General features: G+C 37.1%; 1 protein-coding gene across 5 annotated transcripts in view; it reads left to right on the forward strand.

The window, feature by feature from the left end:
* RhoGEF3 (Rho guanine nucleotide exchange factor 3) overlaps nt 1-20367 on the forward strand; it is a 384940-nt gene that overhangs the window by 309353 nt on the left and 55220 nt on the right. For all 5 annotated transcript variants that reach the window (XM_033474191.2, XM_033474194.2, XM_076522015.1 and 2 more), the window contains one exon: nt 18769-18883. In XM_033474191.2, the coding sequence (XP_033330082.2) occupies nt 18769-18883 (115 nt within the window). The remainder of the gene's footprint in view (nt 1-18768; nt 18884-20367) is intronic.

Below are 20367 nucleotides of genomic sequence, written 5' to 3' on the forward strand. Positions count from 1 at the left end.
TATGTATTACTTTTAATCTAATAAAATTATTAAAGGGAGAATAAATTTGTTATTTAGTATCCAAAGTATCAGTGTACGTATTACTTGTAATCTAGTAAAATGATTAAAGGGAGAATAAATTTATTTTGAAGTATCCAAAGTATTAATGTATGTATTACTTTTAATCTAATAAAATTATTAAAGGGAGAATAAATTTGTTATATAGTATCCAAAGTATCAGTGTACGTATTACTTGTAATCTAGTAAAATGATTAAAGGGAGAATAAATTTATTGTTTAGTATCCAAAGTATTAATGTATGTATTACTTTTAATCTAATAAAATTATTAAAGGGAGAATAAATTTGTTATTTAGTATCCAAAGTATCAGTGTACGTATTACTTGTAATCTAGTAAAATGATTAAAGGGAGAATAAATTTATTGTTTAGTATCCAAAGTATTAATGTATGTATTACTTTTAATCTAATAAAATTATTAAAGGGAGAATAAATTTGTTATTTAGTATCCAAAGTATCAGTGTACGTATTACTTTTAATCTAGTAAAATGATTAAAGGGAGAATAAATTTGTTATTTAGTATCCAATTTCTTGCAATTGATACGGACAATTTTTATTTTGCTTAAGTGTCTGTTGTCCATTTATTGTGTACGGGTGACAAAGCCCGTTAATTTTAACAAAGGTTAAAATATAGGTAGCAACAAAGGTAAAAAGGTAGTGAAATTATGTAGTACATAATATAACATCGATACGTATACAAAAATATAATCATTTGTTTCTGTAATAAGTGTGAAATGTGAACGTTTCGAAATCTCTTCGTGTACAGGGCACATTTTATTACAGTGAACCTGATCTTGATGAATCAGGCGAGCGTTTGACATGCAAATTCGCAAACGCAGTCTATTATACTATTCCATGTGAAAGCACACGGACTGGCTAATGAAAAGCTTGGTAGTTACCTTGTGTCTCTAGAAACTTTCTTCTAGAAATATACTAAATGAAATGAATTTGTTTCATTTTTCTGATTAGATCAATGCTTCAGTTTCCTAATTAGAGATTAATACTTTAGTTTCCTAACTTGATTGATAGTTTAGTTTCCCGATGTTGATAAGTGTTAATATCGATTAGCGTTTCCACGATTGCGGCATTCTAATTCGCCGATGTAATGCGATTCTCTTCTTTCCGAGCTCGGCGTCGTCTCGCAATCTTTTTCACGATCTCCTGCGCATCGCACGCGTTGCCCGTTGCCCATTATAATTACAATAAATCTCTCGACACCCGATTAGATTAATAACCCTAGTTTTCTAATTACATCAATACTTCAGTTTTCAAAATGCGCGCAACACTTTAGTTTTCTTTCAAATATAAATTACCATAAACATCCACCTCCGATTGCCGTCCTCTCTTCGACTGCCTCGCTGACAGAATGATTGAAATGAAACTCGCCTACTTTCACCGATATGTGTCACAATGAAGAAAATACGATTCTAATGAACGACGCGACTACATCGAGCGCGACGAAGCGTGTTTATAGGGTGGGAAAACTACGGTAAAACTGACAACAGAATTCATCATTTACTAAGCTACTCGCAGATTAGCGTTCACCTTATTCCGTATCGACTGAATTCATGGTGCGAATTAATCCACTTAATTAAACTGCACTGTTCGCGTCTGAACCGATGCAATCAGCTCGAAATGATGTCTAGTTAAAACAAGTACAACGTGAAACTGACATATGCAACGAACAAAATCATGACCGTCGATAACAAAAGTACAAGGTGCATTGAAGTTACCATTGACATTCATGCAGAATATTACACTGTAACGTTGTGCACGAACTAGTAATAAATTATGTGCATACAGGGTGGCCGATTCGAATCGATCCAGTGAAATATCTTCGAAATCGTTGATGATACTAAAAAATGTTTCAATCGAAATTTGGATGGTTTTAGGAGGCATGTGATTTGATATTAATCAGATTTTTCTAGGTGAACGCGTCGAGAATATACAAAGATCAACTTAACTCCTTCAAATTCTATCATTTATCTTCGAATCGATCGCTTTCCGAATTAACTCCTGTACAAATAAATTCTTACGCGAACAATAAAAAAACTTCTTACTCGAATGCATTTTTATTCGAACAATATCTTATTCGGATAAATTGTTATCCAGATATATTTTTGCTCGATCGGATGTTTATTCGATGACGTCGAATAAAATTTTATTCGTTATGCCATATCTTTTATCCGTCGTCCGAGCGAAATTTGTCGCCAACTCCGAATCGAACTCCGCCCCCAGCTGCGTTCTCCGTTGATTATTAAAAGTTCCGTTCCGTAACGTAACAACGACGTTCGACGGAATCCTTTTTTTTCCATCGCTCCCAGGGAACTAAAGCCGGCACAACCCGATGACAGAAACGAAACCCCGAATCCGTCATGTCAGCGAGCACGTTCGGCCGCTTTGACAATGATGAAAACAGTCTCGCGCGCTGGGCCCCGACGATCGATTCCGGCGGAACAAACGCGTGTCGAGCAACTGTTGACAAACCATGCTCCGGAAAAAAGGTGGGTGTCGTTAGTATGACGAACGCGTGGGTAACGCGAAAAGGAAGATACGCGTTTGCCAGCGGATCGCATTAATTGACCGACGACATCGTAAAATGAAATCCAATAGCCGTCCGGCGTGTAGGGTTATTGCGTACGGGCGTATCGACTTTCACGGGAACGCGTTTAGGCTCGCAGGTGACCGAAGACCGCGAGACGTCATAAGCTTTTCGTGTCTAATGAAAATACGAGGCAGTTAAATTTTAGAGGACCGCATTTGAATCGATACGCGCACGACGATAATATCGGCTCGATACGCGGGAACTCGAGATCGCCGTTCCTTTCGAGAAATGAGTAGGTGCCGTAGTAATGATTTCTCAAAGCCGGCTGACGAGAATTCTATTTAATATACCGCGGATTGTATTCGTTCGTAATAAAAATGGTCACGTGACATTTCGAACAATATATACATTACTAGAATTAAATACACGCGTGCATTATTTTCAGGCACTGTAATATATTCATGTGAAAGTACCATTTTGTTCTTCAATTGTTTTCTTCTCATAATGTAACGTAATCATGTAAAATACGTAAATGAAAACACAAAATTATTTATTTATTAATTTCTGTAAAATTTCACAACGGTGTAATGATTTTTATTTCGATTCAACTTTGTATAGCAAAATTACAATTTTTTAAAAATTTGCTCCGGGTTACTGGTAGGTGTATCGGAGAAATTTTATTTTATTTATGAATGTTGAACAGGTACTTGATGTCGTACTGCATAACTATTTTCAATTACAATTTAATTATATTATTTTAATTTTATTGGATTGAGGTTATTGGCGCGACAGTCAAACTGTTAAGGATAAAAAGAGATTTCTGTTGGATTTGTCTTTGTTGCAATTGGTGAAGATCATTTTTATTTTGCACAATGATCCGCTGTTTATTTATTAGTAATGTGTGTATAACGTTTCACGGTTTGCAAGGCAATGTGCTCACGTGAATTTTATTATCGCCGATTACCACTTCTTCAGGTTTCTTCCAGAGTTTCGACTAACAAATTCGATTTAACCAGTTAGCTGTTTTTGACGAGTATACTCGTCATAACACAAACTGTTGCTATTTCTTCATGACGAGCATATTCGTCCAAAATAGCTAACCGATTAAGAATGGCGTATGTATACTTTGATAATCTTTACTAAATGATATGTTTTATGAAATCGTTGCATTTAAAAAAAGTCAAGAAAATCAAACATACACAAATAAATTACAGTAACTTTTGCACTTCTCAAACAGATTGCAACAGCCAACTGGTTAACCGTAGAATCGACATTTTGGAACACATGTCATCAAAAGATATTAGCACCCTAAATTTACAAAATGAAGCTCCAAAATTTCATTCATAAAAAAGAACAATAATTTTTAAGGCCTAAAAGTGCCACATTTCCTTGTTGTTAATCTAATGTTTAACCTTAACTTAAAACAGATATGAATAAAACATTTTCAATCTCACTATAAATAACCGTAAAAACTGTAAAACCTTCGTACAATTATATCGCAATTTAGTGTGTCATCTTAAAATATGATATTCTGAATAAAACAATAGATTATGGTCACATGGCATCCGTGGTATATGAGGCCTATAAATTCGCAAAAAGAAGATCGAACATGTTCCCGACCTCGAGACGCCTCATCTGCTTGTTATACGAATCCAGTGTTTAAGTGAACCAAAAAATAGCTTTTCCCCGCGTTTTCGACACTTTAGCCTCCTGATGTATGGCTTCCGAAGATTTATGTATCCGTGCTCCTGCACGGGCAATAAAACACGGCCAAGAAAATCACTTGCAAGAAGAAGAATCCGCCTGGAGGGACAAGAGCATTCCACGCGAGTGACCCCCGATCGAGCGTGGAAATCCTGTTTCACAGATGATCGACGATTCGCGGATAATTCTAGCCGGCCGTCCCGCTATTTCCATATTCGATTCGTATTAACTCAACACTAGGAGGTAATTTAAATTGGTCATTATATAATATTGCCGGCGGTGATATATTCATGCGGTGCATGCCTCGCCGTCATATATCTGCGCCGCGGCGTGTCATTCGTATCTCGTTAACGCGCGCATCTCGGGTCCCACTTTTTAAATTAATCACCCGAAACATAATTAACGAGGCGCCTCGCTTCTTGCACGGTTTTTACACTGCGGGCGCTGGCGATGCATGATCGTTGGAACATTTGCATTATTCACCAGTTAGGAAAGAAAGGTGGCGAAACACTGTTGACCACTGGACTGTGGATTTTCATTCGTTCGCGCGGCTCCCAGAGATCCGCAAGGACGAAGCCGAACAAGTTTCAAATGTCAAACGTTTTTGCGTGATTTCACGTCCGTTGGAACGATCGATAATGATAATTGTTGCTTTCGTAAAAAAGTAGTATAGTGTAGCAGTCGATTATTTGCAAGAGTCTTGCAGAGTTTGGCATCTTTCGAATGAAATTTTATTCGAGTAATGTTTCGAATGAAATATTATTCGAGAAAGATTTCGAATAAATTCACTGATTATTTCGAATTAAATATTATTCTCTAAATTGAATCTATTATATGAACCAAAATTGTGGAAAAAGGACTGCCGATGTTTCTTCTTTATATTATTTCATTAAATATCTTGAATAATTTCTCCAAATATTTCGAATAAAATTTTATTCGTATAAGATAAACCAAAATTGTGAAAAAAGGGCTCCCAGCGCTTTTTCTTTATATTATTTCATTAAATATCTCGAATTACTTTTCCAAACATTTCGAATAAAATTTTATTCGTATTACATAAATCCAAATTGTGAAGAAAGGACTCACGACACTTTTTCGAATATTTCACGAATAAAATTTTATTCGAGATATTATATATAAAGGTCGAAAAAAGATTCAACTATTTACAATAGATGTTAACGATTCTAAAAGTCTAATTTAAACCATTATTATCACCGTATAGTATGACACGATTCTCTCGTTTCGACTTCAAACACGAATAAAAGATTGCGGAGTATGTATTTATCAATTCGATTTGATCAGATATTTCATAACGACAAATTTCGAGGCATTTAAGTAAAGTACGGCACGTTCGAAGAGAAGTTCACCAGAATATACGATCAGTTGTTTCACAAGAAACATCAATTTTTTTCGTTGTTCCGTCCGACCGTAGGTTTGCGCAAACATCCGCAGATTAACGCGATTTCCCGGCGATTCTCGGCATCGACGGCGAACGAACGCAATCTCCGTTGCCGATGAAAACCGGCGAGAACGTCCGATCAAATAATTCCAATGGTGAATCCGAGGCGAATTCGCGAGCGTGTTACGAATGCACAAACGGTTCGCACAGTCCAGTTATAAAACTGTTTGCTCGGGCTGGCACGAAATGCGTGTCACAGCGAGGCGAAGGAGCCACTGAATGATTCATTGCCAAGTGCTCGCCTGTTAAATCTCGTTACCGTCCAAAGGATTTCTTAAGCAGCCGGTTCCCAGGCCGCGTTACACCAACGTCGCCGACAGGCCATGGCAAGCCCGCTGGAAAAACGGGAATTAATAAGCGATTCCGCTTTAACGATCGCCGTTACGAAAACGATATCCTTGAAAGCGCGGGGGAAAAGCGAGCCCGATGGAATACCTAGCGCACCCAGCGAACCGCGCTCTACATTATGCAATTAGTACGTTTAATCAGTCTAATTGAACAGGCCGCCGTCGCCGTCGCCGCGCCGTTCGACAGAGAGATGCGATCGCGCATCCAGGCCTTTTACAATTAAAACGCGATTGAAAAGCTTCCAAACGTTTGCTGCAAACAAAAGGAAGGCGCAATTTCGGAAGTGGATCAAAGGGAGTCTCCGTGATTCTTCGTTACACGGTTTTTAAAAGGCAAATCGCGTTTCACACTTTTCTCTTCGGTCTGCCTGTCCTTTAAGTTGCTCGACGTAAATTGTTCGTTATTAGCCGGACGCCTTTTATTCTTATTGCATTGCTCGTTCGAGATTTATTCACGTCGTCTAGGAATCTTTAAATTCTTCGTCATTTTTTACACACTGTTGACACTGTTGTAGGGATTTTCTTGCTTCTTTAATAAGTTCAGTGAATTCAAGATAATAATATAATTTACTTTACTATTATTATATACTATTAATTTTGTTGTCTTTCTTTCTTTTTCTTTGTTTGCACTCTATTCGATTGATATTGCATTCTTGTATTTGATAACGTTTAATTTCGTTAAACGAATAGGCATTATTATTATCATTATTATTATTATTATTATTATCATTATTATTATATTATCATTATTATTATACTTTTATATGCTTTTAATTGGTGTATTATGCACGTACGTACTTTCAGTCTATGTATACCAATCGCATCATCTATAGCATAATTAGGTGAAACGTTAGACGAAACAACATCGTGTAAGACTTTTTATGCAAACGTTCCTTCTTTTTGCTTCGACCGCCGTACAGTAAACACGTATTGCATAGAAAGTGAAATTATAATACATCTTAAAGTAAACAGTGAGTTCGTTTCATGTAAAATTACAAATATTTTAATCGCAACTATCATAAATGTATGAAGTCCGGAGAGACCAGCGTTAATTTTGTGTTATACATCAATTGAAAAATTGATCTTTCAAATATCTCTTGGTGCATATATTAAGTTACTGTGGATTTTTATGAATAATAAATGTTGTCAGTAGTGATTGCAAGACAGGAGCTATATTTATACATTTATTTCGTTTTTGAATAATTTAACCCCTTGGGTACAGATTTATTTGAAAAAATTCTTGCGTTTGGAACGGATTTAATTGAATGACATCATCACTTCATAAACATACTCTTACCATAATCATCTAGCATAACAGTTTATAATTTCGCAACATTAGGTGAACGACGATACTACGTTCAATAAAAGTTTCCCAACGAGAGCCATAAACAAAATGCCTGGTCGACTCCGTCGGATCGAACTTTCGAACTTTCGACTAAAGAAACGGGAGCACTTTCCTAGACCGAATTAACACTTTTGTCTGACGCGAATACAAACTTCCAGCAACACGTGTTCCCACCTCGAGACTAACAATTTATAATTTCTCCGAGACACAGATTTCTACGGCGAACCTGTTTGAACCCATCTTCTTAATCACAGCGGAGATTACAATTTTTACGATTTCTAAAAGCGTTTACCGAACGGGTTCGAGGGTGACTGAACATAAAGCTGGCATTCCATGCGGGTCGAGACCCGCGTGTCGAAAAGAATTTCTGTAGAAAGTTCGGCACTGTGTCGGTGATTTTTCCGTAAGCGTGAATGGCGCTTGTCGATGGGTCGCGACGTCGACAGCTAACGTCAGCAATTACCGGTTTCACAGCGTCATCGTCGACAAACGACCGCGAGCGTCCCGATCGGAGCAATGCCGTACAGTAGTGCACGGTTAAATTTACATCGAATCAGGAGCTGGCGTGTAAATTCTCTGGAACGCACACATTTTTTTTCCAAGAACCGACGATCGAGGTTCGGCATTTTACACTGGTTTTACGGAATGCGTCATTTTGGAACGTCCTCAATCTCTAATTTATTTTAATCTTTTGTCAATTTATCTTATCTTTATGTTCTCAATTTACGAGGATTGAAATTATGATATATTTATATATAATCTTATATATAATATCTTATTAAATTAAAAGTACATGTTATAATGCAGTACATATCACGTTGTCTATGTATATTACAATATTATTTTACTTAGTGCATACGACAAATAAAAGAATAAGAAAAATGAAACAAGAAAAATAGAAAGTAAATGGAAGAATTACAGAAATAAAATAGAGATAAACAATTACGAAATTATATAAAAATAAGATTAATATTTCCGTTGACATATTTACGAATACAATGTAATTGAATTAAAATTACGAATTACGATGTAACTGAATTAAAATTACGAATTAAAAATAATAAATTAATAGGTAATAATAAAGAAAAAAATACGTAGAGAGGAAAACAATGAATATACGAAAGAAAAACGTAAAAATGTATCTCACTTCTTCAAAATTCTGGGCTGTAATTTGAAGAGCTGTGTTTGAATTGCATCGTTATTCAAGAGCATTGTATCTGAATTACACTTGTGATTAAAATAATTAGCAATTGAATTAACTGAAAGCATTGAATTACGTAATGGAATTACAAACGCAGTTGAATTATCATGTAATCGAAATGCAATATAATCAAGTTGCGAAATTGAATTACAATGTAATCGAATTATCACAACTCTCAGCGGGAGAAAATCGAGGCTCGGTCATGTAAATTTAACCGTGCTCCACGGTAATATCGAGGCCACTTTTCGCGCGGACGACGTCCGAAATCAATTGGAATTCTCGCGGCAGTGCCGCATAAAATTTTCCGCGACCGGACCGAGGAAACCGTGCCGAGAAACCGGTCAGATTTCACGACCGGTTCTTGCCCGCCCGTGGCAGCACACCCACGTGAACCCGGCACGATAAATACGATTGTTTATATGGCCCCGAGTGCATCGATTTATCCGGCCCCGCTCCGCGAAACTCCGGCTACGAAAAAACGCCGAGACGCAACGAGTCAGGAAACGTTGATGCGGGGTGGTCGTCGCATAAATTCAGCTTTTAACACTTGCTCTTCATTCTGTCATCGTGATCGCCGTGTCCCGGTGCGATTTAACGCAGTTTTCGCGGAACACGACCGTCTCGCCGGATCAACGAAACCGTTGATTATGCTTGGGATGGACGTCTCCGGAGATTAATCTCTGAGTAAGTGCCTCGATTCTGCATGAATTTAATGAGATGGAAAAAAAGAGCCGTTATATTGCACTTTGTACGGTAGCTGGTATATTTTTTGAAGCACGAATAACGAGTGCTGTCCGCTGTAAACAATTTGTACGGCAATAATCGGAACGAATCGAATAGTCGTTCGGTAGCTATAAAAAATGTTTGAAAGAACGTTGACTCATTTCCAAACAGAATATCTTTTTTCGTATTGGTCCGAGCGACTTGGAATTTTTTCGAGACGTTAGACTAGACGTTTGCTAGAAAATGGGCAAACCAAATCTTCCAAAAATTGTTGTGAGCTTGTTTTGACAAGCTATAAACAATTAAAAATAGCAATTCGAAACCGTAAGAAATTTAGGGATTTTTGGCTCAGATAAAGAAATTGGAAGAACGTCAATACTAGTTTTTTGATTACGACAACCAATTGCAACTTTTGCAAAATATTTTTAACTCGTTGTCTAGCAAGCTGGTCAATCTAACATGTCAACAACATTCAAATCATTTACGTAAGCGCGTTGCATACAATTTCCACGGCTTTGTTTCCATGTACAGTGTTTCCTCTTCAGTGTCTCGCTTAGAGAAGCGTTTCTATCCCCACCATCTCGTGGCGCGACCAATCACACAGCAGTAACATAAGAATAGCGCAGAAAATTGTAGTGAAAATACTGCATTAAATATTCTATAACGAACACGAATATTGAGAAATTTCCAGTTCCGGTAACAGTCATTTAAATTAACTTATTTATTTATTTATTTATTTAGTAATGCTTTAAACCAGCATAATTCATTTAGGAAATACAGAACTGTTACATGTATATATGTTTGATATCACTTAGTATTAGTTTCTAAATTCTTCCTCCTTCGCGATCATTTCCATTGTTTAACAGAGTCTTATCAGTTGGAAGCTCTTCAGAAGTTTCCAATCCCGATTTAACTCAAATTCATTTGCTTCGCCAATGATTTCCATTGTGTTACAAAGTTTTATCAGCTCAAAGCTGTTTTCCCAGTTCTGTTTCGGCATAAATTTATTTGCTCCGCAATGGTTTCCTTTGTTTCACAGAGTCTTATCAGCTCGACGGTATTCGCTATTCTAACTTCGGTCTAATTATTCTCGTTCGTTTGTCCCCTGGCTTCGTCAAAAATTCCAACGGGCTCGTGTTTGCCGAATCGTCTGATAAAATACTGTGGATGGAACAATGTTAGTCAGTCGGAATAACGAGGTCCTTCGCGTCGAGGACCGAGAGGAGGAGCGACGATGAAATATAGTCGTGGCAGCGAGTTTTATACGAGCCGGATAAAAAGTTTCGATACCGTGGGCAATGGTGGACAAAGTGTAAACGTGTTTGCATAAATCAACGCTGCGCAAATTGCTTGTAACTCGTTACACGAGCCGGTAATTCGGGGAAAAAAGCTGACGGTGTCGAGCGCATTCGGCAAATTTTTATCAAATAAATCCGGCGGCCCTCCGTGGTAGGACCATGGGTAATCGAAATGCGCCAACCGTTGTCTGGATTCATTGAAACCGTGCTTGAACTTGTTGCTATGCAGATTAACCGTTGTCTGAATTTTAATTTTGACGCTAAACAATGCACGGTACAGTGCATTCTAATGAATTCTGGTGTCACGAATTTTTCGGAAATTTTGTTTCATCGAAGAAGAATCCGAGCCGTTCTTTTGCACTGCAATAATGCTGAATCACTTGAATCACATCTTTTTCTTGCTTTAAATATTTCTGATGACACGTCAAAATTAACGTTGACAAATTGTTTAATCTGTGGTTGTTGCGATTATACAGACGGAGAATTATTTAATTCATTCTTTGATTTAAAATCGGGTTAGCTACGTTCTTGTCACTTTTACAAAGTAAAATAGTCGCGTCTGGTACTTCGTAAATCTGATGAAATCATACGATACAAGCTGACAGAACTCGTTAACAAGTACAAGAAACTTCTCGGATATAAATCGCCTCAAGTATAATTAAAGTTCTTGAGTCATAAGATGAACTACATCCAAGTACACATATTATATCTAATCAAATACCCATTTCACATAGGACCAACTACTCTATTGTACTTCACGTTGATTTCTGCAAACGTTGACTTTCCATTAAGTATGTGTTTCTTTCCGTGAGTACAAATTGTTCAACAAATTCTCTTTCCAACACGAATCGAGAGATGAATTCATAACAGAAATAATCGAATTAAATATTAACACATTACCTGCGACGGTTATTCAGAGGTTTTTAAAAAGATTGTTACTCGCAGCTTAATTTTTCAATAACGTTTCGAGTTACATAATAAGTGATCTAATAATTTCTTTTTGGACGATAAACCAGTGTACGCTAATTCTGACCTCGTTTGCTACCATTTTTTGCTACCTTAGAAATTTAATATTACACGTATCATAAATTTGTAATACGGCATAATTTTTACAAAATTTCGCATTTCTATATTTTCCTTTGTAGTATTCGAAAATCTTGCTGATATAACATATAATAATGTAATAATTTATGCAATAGTTTAACTTAAAGTAGTTCTATTTTACTTATTCTAACAAATTTTTCTGTCTTGTTCTTTCATGTTTTCTTGCACTCTTCGTATTTTGCTTTTCTTCATTTCTTCTGCTTTCTCCTGTTTTATCCTTTTCGCTATTAATTTTGTTCGCATTGTATTTCCTTTTTCATTAATCGTACCTATCCATCGAAAACAATATATTTAATATTTACTAGTATCGAAGCTCTGTCGCTCGCTAGGAAGTATAACCGATTCCAAAGAAGAAAATACGAATAATAATTATGCTGCGAATTTTATGCATTTATGGCAAAATTGAGTAGTCGTAATTTGTAATAGTAAAGATATTAAAAGAATTTAAAAATGTCAATGAATTATTGTCGATCTATCAGAATTATTAAAGAAAGGAAGAACGTTCTATTTAGTTTCTATTTTTTGCAGTTGATGCAGACAATTTTTATTTTACACAGAAATCTGCAATCTAATACTACTAATAACAATGCAGATGGCCAGAAAGGTGCGCACTGGCCGTAACCGGTATATTTACCGTATGTGAAAAACACCAGACACTTCTCGAAGTTATCAAATTTTCGTTGGCCTAACTGGATTCGCGACGTCGCGACGTGCGACGCCTGGCACGGCGACGAAGACGATCGGCCGCCGTAAGATCGTTTATTTAACAGCTTCCAACGCTTTTGACACCTCCGCGGACGCTGCCGCGGCGTATCGCCGCTCTCCTCGGTTAATATTTGCCCCGAGTTCGACGGGAATTCCTGTTTGCCTCGACGTTATTCGGAAATTGAGATATCGGGACACCGAGGGGCCCGTGAATCACACACGGCCGCGCACGCTTGTAGACGCGTAACATCGGCGACTTACAGCATGGGCCTCTCTCGTCCGTTAATCCCGTCCTCGTTATCAGGAGTTTCGTAATCATCGGCACAGGATCCGCGCGACACCGCGCAGCCTCGTTTTCGGTGCGGAAAGTGCAAGGAACTCGGTCAATATTTCCAAGGCTGATGGAAACGCAGACGGCTCGGCGAACAGAAACTTCGCGCAGTTCCCAGATAGATATCCGCGGAAACTACACGAGTTTCTACTTATAATTATCTCGGCTGTTTGGCTCAGCCCGCGCCCGATCGCAGACGCGGCGACGCTTTTTTGCCCGTGGAGTTTGTTTTTCGCGTGTCGCGGCTCTGCGCGCGATAAAATCTCGAAATTCGTGGGCGGTTCGACTGCCTTTGGGTATTTTCGTACCTAGAAGTAACATTAAAACGTGCTGTTATATCACGGCCCTTTTTATTAGTTGGAATTTGCGAATATAAGAAGGATTCACTGTTTTCTTTTCTTTTCTTTTGTATATCCTTTCGAATATAGATAGATAAATAATATCTCGTATGAGATTTTAATATTATATATAAAAATACAATATAATAGAAAAAGTCGTTGAAAAGCGCTATGTCGACACATTTTCCGGAAAGAATAGAATAAATAATATTAATTGGTCCTATAGATAATGTCGTTCCTTGATATTGACACAAAATTTTAATTTACTTAACATTGAGTGTAGATCGATTTTACGGTAAATAAATTCAATTAGGAAATGGGTTGTACAATAATAAATCGCGTGTCTGGGAACAATGTGACAATTTCGATGATGCTATTATTTAACGTTATTAATTTAATATTGAGATCTACTGTTTGATTTTATTCTGGTAATATCTTATTCAATCTACAAGAGCAAACTTAACTAAAGAATAACAGTTGAATAATAATAATTAAGCTAAGAATATTTATGTATGTATATATTTGTATGATATATTTATGTGTCCTCAAAAAACGCGATTACGTTTCAAAGACTTAAATAATGAGTAGACTGCAGATTTTATGCATTTATGTTAACATTGATTGGATGAGACATCAAACAGTGAAATTATTAAAAAAAAGAAATACATTTTTATTCACCTTCTGTTCCCCACAATAAATTAAAAACAAATTTTATTTCGCATGAAGATCCGCTAGTCTACTAGTGCGAAATATATCTTGATCTTTCGCAAAATATTATTTGGATGACAAGTTAGAGAAAAAGACTGACGAATAAAATTTCATTCGACACTGTCCAATAAATATCTAATCAAATAAATATTTATTTATATAACGATTTATCTGTATTCGAATAGTTTATTCGAATAAAAAAGACAGAATTATTCGAACAAATACGAAAGAATTATTCAGATAAATGGATCGGATAATTTGTTACGAATAAGGAATAATTGTTATTAGAATAAAATATTCGACTGGAACGAATTCATTCGAATAATAATTTTAGATAAATTTCGAAACGATTGAAATATTCCCCAACTCTGGAACAAAGCATAAGCTCGGAACTTCTGGAATCAGATCAACAGTTCCGATTTCGTGAATGCGTCCACACACGTTCGCAGTGGCCTAATCAAAGTGGTCGATCCCACGTCCCGCAAATTACTGGAAGGCGTGAAAATACCCGCAATAATGAGGTTCCCGTGTGAAAACCCGGCAAAGTCGGACGTTAATGGCGTTAATCGTCCAAGCCATATTGCCACGGCGTGACCTTATCGTCGCCCGCTTCCGGGCCTCCAATAGCGTGAATCAATTCCCACGATGCTTTCACTGTGGCCCGATACGTCATTATCGGCGCGCAAATGATCGCCGTTTGATAAACGATGGATCGTCTAATGCGCGACATGTTCTAACGAACCCGTCAACGGAACGATATCCAAGATGCGCCGCGCCGCGCCGCGCCAATTCGATGCCATGCGCGTCTCTAACCTTCCGCAGTCGGCCAAAGTGCCATTTTATCATCGACGAAAAAAAAACAATGTTTCATCAGGGAATGCTAATGCAAAGTATCGCTCACGGTAACTCAATCATTCGCATAAGGAGATGCAATCTTGCGTGGAAGTCACTTGTAAGCACTGAATGATTGGATTCTGAAGAAATGAGAACCTGGAGTTTTAATCTTTACTTTATTATATTACAATTTTATAATATTAACTTAACGTTGTTATCTTACTTATGTATTTATTTATTTATTTATCTATCTAGCATCGGCAGGCCGAACGCCCTTTTAGTTTTTCTACGAAAATTCAATATTATAATAATAGTAATGGTAATAAGATAATGATAAAAATGAACGTGAATATGAAAATGAAAATAATATGATTACATTATACAAAACAAACGTAAACTGAACATCCTAGTTTCTGATATCATCATACAAATGATATTTAAATTTATTAAAATCATCAATGAAGATGTCAATTATCTTATAAATGTATCAATAAAAAAAGATTATAAATTACTATTTATTATTTCATGGCATAATAATATTATTTCCGATGAATTAGTTTTCTTTATTATAAGAATCTCCGCTGTTTAAACAACGAAAAAAATTGCTAGAGAAAAAAGAAAGAAAAGATACACAAAACACTAACTTCTGCAATAAAAATTCCTACGTGGCTATATAGCCGGCAAATCAAAGCGACGAGTACAGAACCGCAACGTTGCAAGTTTCATAGGGCTACGCCGCGTCGTTTGAATACGATGCTTCTACGCGAACGATGAAACTGCAGTTTAGGTCTGCGGTGGCGTCGCCGTGGTTTTCACCGTGAAGGATCATTCTTTTCCGCGATGATGGAGCCGCTGGATCGTCTTGACTGACAGCAAAGTCGTCTTCCAGGTGAACGCCGGGTCACGAGCCGGTGGTTCATCGATTCCATTCCACTTTCTACGATCCTCGATGATCCTTTCCCGTGGCCTGGGAGTGGCTGCGATCAGAGCTGTCAGTTTAGAGACAATGAGCGTGTCTCATCCTCCAGCGAGGGCCCGACAGCGACGATCACGAGATCTCCGGCATCTCCTCTGCGGCCTCGGTGACGAGAGAGTTTCTAATTTATGAGGGGAAACGCGAACGGCTGAATAGTTTTCGACGATTCGGTACCGTGGATTTTTCTCGACGGGAAGCGATCCTGGTATGCTCGGAGTCTTCATTGTCATCCATCCGGTCGTGTAACGCAGGCTCTGGCCGAGGCAATAGTGAAATCTCGGAGCGATTCCAATGAAAAATGCGGGATTTTTTAATGGATTCGTGGCGGAAAGATTTACGGTGCTCTGGGGAGTTGTTAACGAGCATCTCGGCCGAGATCGAGCAGTTAATTTCCTGATGGTTGGGTACTTCAGGATTAAATAGGTTCTTCTTACAAGTAGTGTAGGCACGGCTCTGTTCATTCGTTGCTTCTGGAATGAGATTTAAAGCAGTAGGCAGACTAGAAAAGCTTCAATATCGATACGCTATTTTCAAAATTATTCAAAATTATTTTCAAAATTGTCACACGTTGCAATTCATTCAGCAAATTTCTGTTTTGCCTGAAGATGTCCTATACGTTATTCATATTTCTTTGAGCAAAGCTGAAGTAATTATAGTATGTATTTGAACCTGCTAACTGTACTGTCTGCTCTGTGTCACATTATGCAATAATGTTACCAAAGAATTTTTTAGTCCGTAATAATATTAAGTACATCGAATAAATTCTCCGAATGAAAACGTAACGTTACGTGTTGATGTATTTTGTCCATTAAAAAGCATCGCCAAAAATTGTCACATAATTCGAAACAATTTTTACGTTATTAAATTATATTTAAAATTATACTTACATTACTAAATTATAATTTAACATTAGCCAGTATGACTGGTTTCTGATATTGTCTTTCACAATACCTGCTTTCATAAAAACGTTTCAATGAGACACTTTTAGACATTTTATGATATAAATGGGTAAGTGGAATTTGAAACTGAAAATGTTATAAGAATTTAAGGACATCTACGTGTCACTTTCGATACACTGAAATTATTTAAGAAATGAAAGTCTGTTTGCCTCGTGTTTGTTGCAATTGATGAACATAATTTTTATTTTGCACGAGGAGCCGCAGTCTAATTATAACATAAATCGTGCGAAATTCAAATAAATCCAATCGTGCCAGTATTTATAAGACGATTTTAATGCGCTGTCTCACTCTTCGTCGCTTATAAAACGATTATCTATAAAATGTTTCGGATTGATTTCCGAGTAAGTCGGAGTATTAAAACCAAAATTAAGCATCGGTGGCGAACAAAGCAGAAACTTCAGCATCGCAGAGGGCCGAAGCAACATGTCGGAGGTTGTTTCGTGCGGAGATTACTAAAAGCCCCCCCGATCCCGTGATAGCATATCGTGGCATCGTAGATCATTGTCTCGCGTAATATATCGGCATCTCCAAGGGACGATTATCGATGATCGGCCGTGTAAATCACGTCCGAGGACTCTCGAGCCGATAATTTATGACGGCGTTCTATTGGCTGGCCACGATGACAAGTCGCGCCCCGGAACAATTTATTGCAGGATCCAATCGCTCGCCAATGTCAGTCCTTTTTTTGCTATCTTTTCCTAGACGCGAAAGCGACGCGATGCAACCGACGACACCGTCGACGCCGTCGACGCTTCCGTACGCGTAAATAGCGTCGGTGCTTGCGAAATGTGTCCTAACTGTAACATATTTCCCCGTCGGGATCTGTTTACTTTCAATTTGGCGTCTGGGGACACTATTCTATGCATTCGATGCGGTCGTTTTAGATGGTATCTGTGTCAATGCTCGATCGGAGTATTGACCGACTCTTGTTTGATCGGTACACATTCGTACGACGACTTTTGCGACCACGCTGCGATTGTTGCCTTTAGCAATTTCTGCGGTAAAAGGTCTAATTTTGCAATTAAGGCTGACTTTTGGGATTTTTTTTCTGAAAAAATTGGCTAGTTTAACCTCGAGTTACTAGATTATTATCTTTTTGTTGATTTAGAGCGCTTACAATCAATTCCCTCGCGGAATTGTTGTTAGATAACTATTGTTACTGTGACGTGAGGAGTAACTTGTAAGGTTACGGTAGATCATTGTACATTATAGTATATTATTATTATTATAGTATATACAAATAGTAGTATTATTATAGTATATACAAATAGTAGTATTATTATAGTATATACAAATAGTAGTATTATTATAGTATATACAAATTATTATAATATAATAATTGGTGCGTGCCCGACGTTATAGTTACAATAATATTAAATTTATTCCAAATCGGACACTTTTCAGACATGTTGTAGCAAAAAATTGCTATAAATACTATAATAGACTTCTAATAGACAGCCTATTAATGTTTTCAAAAAAAGAAATCCTAAAGATCATGTACCTTGATTAAAAACACCTTTCTGAATCAGATATCATTCTTCTCTTTGCGAACAAATCACATCATTATAAACATAGAATACTATTTAGTTACTAGATCGCAGATTTTATGCATTCATGTAAAAAAAATAAGTAGATCAAATACAAAACAATAAAGTACTGTTGGATTAATTTCAACCCAATTAAATAATCAAAGAAGAAAAGAAATGTTCACGTAGCTTCCGTATCTCGCAATTAACGCAAACAATTTTGATTCTACATAGAAAATCCGCCATTAATTACGCACAATAATGCACGACTTTAATATCATAATGCAATAATGCACGACTTTTTAATATCCGTATAATAATCTGATTTCGCAAGAAATATATTCCATCCGCGAGAACACCTACTGTTCCATAAAAGTTAAATAAAGTCCGGGATTATTAAAACCTCTCTCGAATGTATAAACAGGTGGGTGTATGACATAATTAGAAACGTTCTTCGAACGCAATTAAATAAGTTCCGTTCGGCCAGGTAATGCTGTTACGAACTTTTAATCCAGTGTCGGTCTCATGGTCGACCTGAAGACAGGACGAAAAGAACTTTGCGAAGCACGAACGTTGCATTATAATAATCGATTATTCAATTTGCTTTCAGCAATAACAAAGGAGGCTCGTGGCATCGTGGACAGAGTTCCCAAAGGTCGAGCCCCAGCCCCATACGACGCCATCACGCGCAGGATGTAGCCGCGCCCCACACGGCTCCTGTTTCCGTGAGTATTCGATCCACACCGGAAACACGATTTTCTCTTTTTTCCGTGGGCTCTTGATCGCTCGATTACGACCACTTCTCACGCGGGGAACAATAACCGATTTGCTCGCTGAACGTCGAGGAACGATTACGGGACGAATTACTTAATCGTTTAGCACTTTCGCTCTTTAACGCCTTAAGTGATCTGCGATATTCGAGAGTCTGGTCTACAAATTGCCTCCGTTTTTCTGCTATTCAATTTGCCAGGTGAGATAGTCTTCTTATATAACTAGTCAGCTGTTTTCCACGAGTATACTTGTCACGAAGAAACGGTAACATTTTCTATTATGACGCGTATTTCATATTCTTTATTAAATTATGTATTTTCTAAAAGTGTTGAACTTAAAAAAAATATAAAGAAAAGATATGCAGTACAATTACAGTAATTTACGCACTTTTCAAAGAAATTGCAACAGCGAGCTGAGAGAGAAGAAATAGGAAAGGAGAGAGAAGAAATAGGAAAAATAAAATGACGTACGAAATCTTTGATTTCGACACGATCAAAGTTTGAAATAAAAGTTTGAATAAATTTTAAATCTACTTGCATTCTGCGGATTCTAACTTGCAAAACTAACATTAAATATATTAGCTCAGAAATGAATTTTTTAATCTGGAGAAACTTCGTACGCACATGAAAAACGCGATAGTCAACGTGTTGAGAAGTCTTATCGTTCAGAAAATTGGCAACCTTTGGGAATTTCTTTCTGAAAAACTGTAAGATCCTATTCAAAAAATATTTTTGTACTTGAAATGGGATGCTTTGGAGAGCTCCTCGTAATTTTTTAATTTGAAAATGTTTATGAATTTCGAAGTTGCGACTGATCTCCCGGAGGACCTATCAAAACGATGATACCTAGCCATTGTTGCTGACTTCTGGTTGTTCTGAAATTTTTAATTCAGCCACGTATGTACTATGTTATCGTACTATATTGTGTACTATATTATGCATCATATTATGCGCTATATTTTGCACTATATTATGCACTATATTATATTATTTTGTCTGAAATTAGTATTCCAAGAAAAAATTCATCCTCCTCCGTAAGTAAACTGCTTTCAACACGAAAACGATTCATAAATTATATTTTACAGTTTTTGAGGGGAAAAGTGCTATTCTCAACCTATTGTATAACCCTCTAAATGAATAATAGCTGAAACTGCAAATAAGCTAACTCTCTGGGCAACAAAATTCTCGTTTTTCCTGCAGGTTCGTATATTTTGAAACAGCGTAAACTTTCAGCAGTTAGACGTCTATTAAAACTTCCTTGACAGTTCCCACAGTGGTCTTGTTCGCTGAAATTGTTTTCTCCGTAGATATTTCATTCGCGTACGCCACAATATAATTTCAACTTGACTGGTCGATTAAATTTTGGGTTTCCCTTCGCTGCCCTATTAAATTCCAAAGCGTTATATTGAAACCAGACAACGCAATCTACTTCTCTCTGC

The sequence above is a fragment of the Megalopta genalis genome, chromosome 5 (assembly GCF_051020955.1).
Source record: "Megalopta genalis isolate 19385.01 chromosome 5, iyMegGena1_principal, whole genome shotgun sequence".
Taxonomy (NCBI): Eukaryota; Metazoa; Arthropoda; class Insecta; order Hymenoptera; family Halictidae; genus Megalopta; species Megalopta genalis.